Source organism: Melanotaenia boesemani, chromosome 11 (assembly GCF_017639745.1).
Source record: "Melanotaenia boesemani isolate fMelBoe1 chromosome 11, fMelBoe1.pri, whole genome shotgun sequence".
Taxonomy (NCBI): domain Eukaryota; kingdom Metazoa; phylum Chordata; class Actinopteri; order Atheriniformes; family Melanotaeniidae; genus Melanotaenia; species Melanotaenia boesemani.
Genome location: NC_055692.1, coordinates 34884463 through 34891249, shown reverse-complemented (window position 1 = coordinate 34891249; position 6787 = coordinate 34884463). Strand labels below are relative to the sequence as shown.

At 41.0% G+C, this 6787-nt stretch overlaps 1 protein-coding gene across 1 annotated transcript; it reads left to right on the top strand.

Moving 5' to 3' along the window:
* Positions 1–1423: 1423 nt before the first annotated feature.
* Positions 1424–6292, top strand: sdf2l1 (stromal cell-derived factor 2-like 1). Its single transcript, XM_041999936.1, has 3 exons — positions 1424–1675; positions 3196–3392; positions 4093–6292. The coding sequence occupies exons 1-3, from the start codon at positions 1498–1500 to the stop codon at positions 4369–4371; spliced, it is 654 nt and encodes a 217-aa protein (XP_041855870.1). The 5' UTR covers positions 1424–1497; the 3' UTR covers positions 4372–6292.
* The last annotated feature ends 495 nt before the right edge of the window (positions 6293–6787 follow it).

The window sequence follows — 6787 nt, the reverse complement described above, 5'->3', positions numbered from 1 at the left end:
TGAAATAAAACAGGTGTAAAATAATGTTTAAACTTATTTTTGTTATTTTTGTATTTGTGTGATAGCGTGTGGGTAAAGAACGCACACATGCCGTCACCATAGCTTTCTCCGCCATTTTGGGGGCACCTGGATACTGTTTAGTCTACACTTTCAGGTTTTTCACCATTAAACTGTGTTACGATGTTTCATCTGAATCACAATGTTTACAGATGAATGTTAGCAGCCTTGCAGGGTTCATAGACTGCAAGGGGAACAACACAACGTTTTTATCATCTGAGGTCTCAGAATCTGCAGTGTTGGTTTCCATCACTTTAAAAACGTCAACATGCACACCTGCCAGCCATTGTTCATCTAACTGAGTTAGCATGGTGGTTTGAAATTAGCAGGGAACAATGCATCACATTTCCACTAAGAAACTACAATTTAATTCACTGTGATTTCATCTGCAATTGCTTAAGTACTGAACAAAGTTTATTACTGGTGAAGTAAATTACTTTCTTAAATCAAAAACATTTTTTTTTAATTATCCCTACGTAGTGGAAATGGTAGTGTTACAACTGTCCTGCTAAAGTTTTTCCCTCCTTATCTTGGTTCTGCTGGAGGTTTTCCTTCCTGATTCTGGGTCTGCTGGGGGTTTCCTTTCTGTTAAAAGGACATTTTTTCCACATAGGGATGGCTGTGTCAATACTCTGGAGTCATTACTTCAATATCTGACAGTCAAATATCAGATTTAGTACCGTCTTGAATAGTAGGTTAGCACAGTGCTGATACATGTACGTTGTTTTCACTTCTGAGATCATGTTTTATTTTATCCATCATGTCTCTGTTGTTTTATTTTAGTATTCAGTTTAAAAAAAATCAGTTAATCTTATACTGATTTGTAATCTAAGTATTTTATAATCTTTTTAAATTATTTTGATATTACTTAATTATTAACATGTTTTATTGTAATTTGATATGTATTTCTTTCTTTGTTCATATTTCAAAATTCCCTTGCAATAAAAATACTAATACACACCATCATGCGATTTTCTTTAAGGGCCTAAACGTATCAGTATCGATGTAAAAGTACTATAACGTTATGATGGTGTATCGACAGGAAAAATTCAGTGGCCCTGCGACATGATAGCATTCTTTATTATGTCTATGCCTGCGACTCCTTCCCTCGTGCAGTCCTACGGAGAGTGGCCATGGTCAATTTGGCGGCACGTTGACGTACGTTCAAGTCAGCAAAGCCGCATCTAGACCGAAACCCTTTAAAGAAATAAACTCTACTGGTATCCTTCTCAATCTGACTCAACGACATAACGATACAAAATCATCGATACAAACAGAAACACATCACCGTACGCTGACAAATCATATGCCGACAATCACTTCCGGATTCTAGGACTTGTCACGCTGTGATTGGTCGAAACCAGAAGCAAAGTCAGGAAGTGTGTATGTCTGCTGTAGGTTGTGGAGGCTGCTCGTGTGCCGAATAGCAGAGACACAAAGATGGAGCTTGTTAAGGTTTTCCGCGGATTTGTGAGGGCTTTCCTTTTTCTGCTGCTGTGGTTGAACTGCGAGGGAAGAGAGTCGGAGCTGAATCACGTGACCTGCGGCTCTCTGGTCAAACTGCTCAACACCAGACACAACGTCCGCCTGCATTCCCACGATGTCAAGTACGGCTCAGGTAACTGCTGCAGCTCCTGAGCCCCAGCATCACATAAACACCAACGATTTAACAGCCACGTCGATTTTCATTTGTGAGACTGGTGAATTAAATGGCGGGCTGTTATTGTAAATAAGAATGAGTACTTAATAACTTGAGTGGTCGAATTTGATTCAATTAAACTAAATAAATAGATTGAAATTGTCAGAGAAATAAAAAAAAAAAAATACAGATAGTTTTCTGCTAGGATTATTAATCTGACAGATTTAGATTGTGAAAGATTATGTTAACAACCCTGTACTGTGACATCCTCCTCAGTTTTTAGGTGAGGTGGGGGAGGTGGTGAATCTGTTACAGGTCATTTTGTTTTTACATGTAGACTAAACTACAGTCTGACCACACACAGAAAACTGGTTTAAAATAACTCATTTATTTGGGCGGATTAGCAATAAAAAGGCGGGTTTGGATGATTATATAATTGTGAATTATTGTTATAATTTCTTTTATTTATTCATATAATCTTAAGGTAAAGAAATTATTGTTTTTATTAACTATTTCTCCCTTTAATAATGAATCTGTTTTTTTGTGTGACGGCACCTTGTTCCTCACAGCCAAGCTGATCCACCAGTGTTGGGTTAAATGTTTGGTAATTACACACACATTTAGCTGTGTTGATCAGTCCACAGAAGCAATATCCTTCCAAGTTCAACCTCGATGCAAAAATGGCTGATCAGGCTTTCCGACCGTGTTTAATTCAGCACCTTGTGGGAATATTAAAGGAAGAAATAATCCACCAAACCCAGATTGCCTTACTTTTTGTTTAGTTTGTTTTCATGGTTCCAGATTCTATCACATGGTTGTTTGGTGACAGAGTTTAGTGCTCAGCAACTCGGTTCATATGAAATATTTATGGAAACTTGCTTCATTCAGAATGAAGAAGGAGGACATTCATTACACGGACAAACAGAAGATGAGAAGTTTGATCCCAGTGAAGCTAAAGTTCACGTCTTTCAGTTCAGTTATTTTATTCTTTTAATATAACTAATATAATAACTAATATGTTATTAGTTAATATAACTTATATGATATGTTCAGTACTTTCAAGCAACCTCTGCACCTAATGATGCCTCATTCACATAGGATCTGAAATTATTGATCCTTAACCAGGAAGATAATTCAACTCGTTATTGCCCCCTGCTGGTAGATTTAGGAACACATCCAAAATTTTGAATCATGGCAGGTTTAATTAAAACAAAGACAGAACCAAGAAACTCCTGAAAGAGCAGCTCTCTTAGTGTTGTGTTTGACTTATTGTGATATTTTTTTTTCATGGCTGTTCAGGGGTTTAGGCTTTTTTGTTAGAAATGAGCCAAACTGTGCAGATCCTCATTGGTTAGTTCATCTGCTGGCAGCCATGTTTTTTACACGAAACATATTTTTTGGAAAGCCAAGGCCTTCATTGCTATACAAGAGAAACTTTAGCTCCTGTCTATATATTTAAGCCGAGTCTGGCTCTCATTCATGTTTTTGTGTGTGTGTAGGCAGCGGACAGCAGTCTGTAACCGGAGTGGAGAGTGCAGACGATGCCAACAGCTACTGGCAGATTCGTGGGAAGCCCAACCATCCATGTCAGCGGGGGTCAGCCATCAGGTGTGGTCAGGCCATCCGGATTACCCACATGAAGACTGGTCGAAACCTTCACACACACCGCTTCAGCTCCCCACTGTCTAATAACCAGGTCAGACTGTAGTACTCGGTGTTTTAATCTGTACTTTTAATAGAACTTAGATCACGGCAGCGTCTCATACTCAGAGGGATCAGAGATCTGAAACAGCAGCCAGAGCATGCAGGATACATGACTTACTGATTCCTGACTAATTTTAGATATAAAGTAGAAAGAACTCCATCCTGAAATCCACAAATGCAGGTTAAAGCTCCATCATGCAGAGAAGAAGCCAGATGTGAACAGGATCCAGAACAACTGTACTTCTCTGGACCAAAGCTCATTTAAATGGTCCGAGGCAAAGTGGAAACCTGTTCTGTGGTCAGATGGATGAAAGTGTGATCTGGTTTGTGGAAAGCATGGACGGCGTGTCCTGCAGACTGAAGAGGAGAGGGAGCATCCAGCTTGTTATCAGTGGACAGGTGAAAAGGATTCCAGACCCTCATAAATATCATTTCTGCTGATGCTCAAGTCAAAGATTCATTTTACTTTTCTTTAAGACAATCTCAGAAATGAGCTGCTGTCAGTCAGACCCCCCTCGTCCCTTCTTGCACACCTCTTTGTAACTTTGTTAAAAATGTAAATATACTTTGTTTTTATTTTTTATTTTGTGCAACTCTGTGATTTAGCTTTGCTGAAAAACTTTTAGGACGTCATTGTTCTCTCTTTGACTGTAATGTTGTTTATTTAAAGTATATGTGAATGATTCCTACAGGAGGTCAGCGCCTTTGGAGAGAACGGTGAGGGTGATGATCTGGATGTGTGGACGGTTCAGTGTGACAGCGCTCACTGGGAGCGCGATGACGTTGTACGCTTCAAACACACGGGGACCGACGTCTTCCTGAGTGTCACAGGCGAGCAGTACGGCCACCCCATCCGAGGCCAGCGTGAGGTACACGGCATGAGCTCCCCTAACCAGCACAACTGGTGGCGCACCATGGAGGGCGTCTTCATCCAGCCCAGTCAGGAGCCACTCCACCACGATGAGCTTTGACAGCATCACCGGGACTTGTTGGACATGTTAACCTTATTTGTTGTGGGGTTTTATAGCGGGTCTGAAGTTTGTAGATATTGGCTGAGTTTCATGAAGGAGAACCAGTGATTTCACAACAAAACTGGTGATATATTTTTGCAATTTGCAGCTGTTTTTGACACTTTTTAAAGAAAACAACCAGGTTACTGCTGCTGAGACCAAGAGTGGTCGGTCTGGATCGATGACGAGCAGCTGTTGGTCTGGATCGGTGACCGGTAGCGGTTAGTCTGGATCGATGACGAGCAGCTGTTGGTCTGGATCGGTGACCGGTAGCGGTTAGTCTGGATCGATGACGAGCAGCTGTTGGTCTGGATCGGTGACCGGTAGCGGTTAGTCTGGATCGATGACGAGCAGCTGTTGGTCTGGATCGGTGACCGGTAGCGGTTAGTCTGGATCGATGACGAGCAGCTGTTGGTCTGGATCGGTGACCGGTAGCGGTTAGTCTGGATCGATGACGAGCAGCTGTTGGTCTGGATCGGTGACCGGTAGCGGTTAGTCTGGATCGATGACGAGCAGCTGTTGGTCTGGATCGGTGACCGGTAGCGGTTAGTCTGGATCGATGACGAGCAGCTGTTGGTCTGGATCGGTGACCGGTAGCGGTTAGTCTGGATCGATGACGAGCAGCTGTTGGTCTGGATCGGTGACCGGCGGCTGTCGGTCGGCAGTCGGTCTGGATCGATGACCGGCGGCGGTCCATAACACAGGTTTATAAACAGCTGACTCTTCATTTCCCATGATGCAACACCCCACTTTCCTTTGGATCCTTGAAACTCCACAGTTCAGCCGTCCTGTTATTAAATTGCACCCTCTGATGACATCACTCTGACGTCATCAGTGAGCTTGTTTTGTTTGCACCTTGTGATTCTGGTTGTTTAATCAGGTCTAAACACACTTAAACTACATTCATTAGACGTTAACATGTCTGCATTTGATTGGTTGAAACAGATCAGCTGACTTGGTCCAACAACGGTTCTTAAGTGGAGATGAAGAGACGTGTTAAAAGGTCGGCCTGGTCTAGCTGGTTTAGTTAGCATGTTACAAGAGTAACATCTGTCCAGACCACACCTACCGAGGTAGATGTACAAATCATTCAGTCTGATTAATTCAAATCTGGGAAATCATAATTAGAATAATCTGATGGAAACGGAGCTATTGCTGCTTCTAAGGCCCATTTATGCTCCCTTACCTACGTAAATATGGGCCTTTTGTCTGTGATGAAGTAGTGTTCACATCAAAAAGGTCTGAGGGTTTTCCAGAGTAAATCTAACGAGGTTACTCTTGGCTCAGAGTTGGATTTCTTGATGGGACTACTGACTTTATTTAAAAAATGGACAATCTCCAGGTGTGAAATGTGAAATTAATGCAGAAAACCAACTCTTTAGTCCAGGTTTTCTGTTCCTTACCACTGCTTTCAGGATGCTTCCTCCTAAAAAATGATTTTTTTTTTTTAGCCTAGTTAAATGAAGGTAAGTCATTAAAAACAAATTCGTATTTCCTGTGATGGCTGGGTAAACTCTGAAGCATGACATATTTCCCGTCCCAGTGATTGACTGCAGCATGAAATACTGAAGCTGTGCCCATCATCAGCAGGAACACCTGAAAACTTTTATTTACAGTCTCCACTTGGTAGAGCTGCACGTAAAACTTCCATTAGCTTCATTTAGCTTCATGGCTAAAAGAGAGCTGATACGACTGTGTGGCAGGCAGGACAGTGAAGCTGTGAAGAACGTCGGTGGAGGAGTTTGAATCTGGGCTCATGTGAGGTTCATAGTTCATAGTTCATTGTATTCAGCAGAAAGTCCTGTGCATGTTACCTGAAACAAAATGTCATGTTTGCAAGTCTTCACAATCATTTTCCAGAAAATAAATAAGTGTGAATCCACTCAATTCTTCACTTTAAACTCAGCCACAGCAGCCTCAGGTAAAAAAAAAAAAAAGTCTTGAGTTTAGTTTCACTGTTACATTACAGGCAGCATGCAATAAATATTTCTTTGTTTTCCTGTTTAATCAGCAGAATGTTCCAGTCCAACATCACCTCAGGTTTTACCTTCAGTAATACATGATTCATGGTATCGTTACAAGCTGAATAACAGAAAAACAGCCCAGAAAGTTAAGATGGGAAGAAAACTACATAAACCAACTGACTTTTCTTTATTTGCAGACAGTCTTTAAATGAATATTCCTACAGTTCCGGCCCGTGGTGTATTCCAGAATAATTGTCTGGAGAAAATTTAGGGCTTTTACTGAAGTACATTAAATAAGATTAAAAAAAAGAGTAAAATAAGGAAACAATATTTCAGACATGATTATGATTTTATCTAAAAGCAGTATCCACAGAAGTCTCTGATGGATGATCTTCAGTTTTTATTAGGACTGT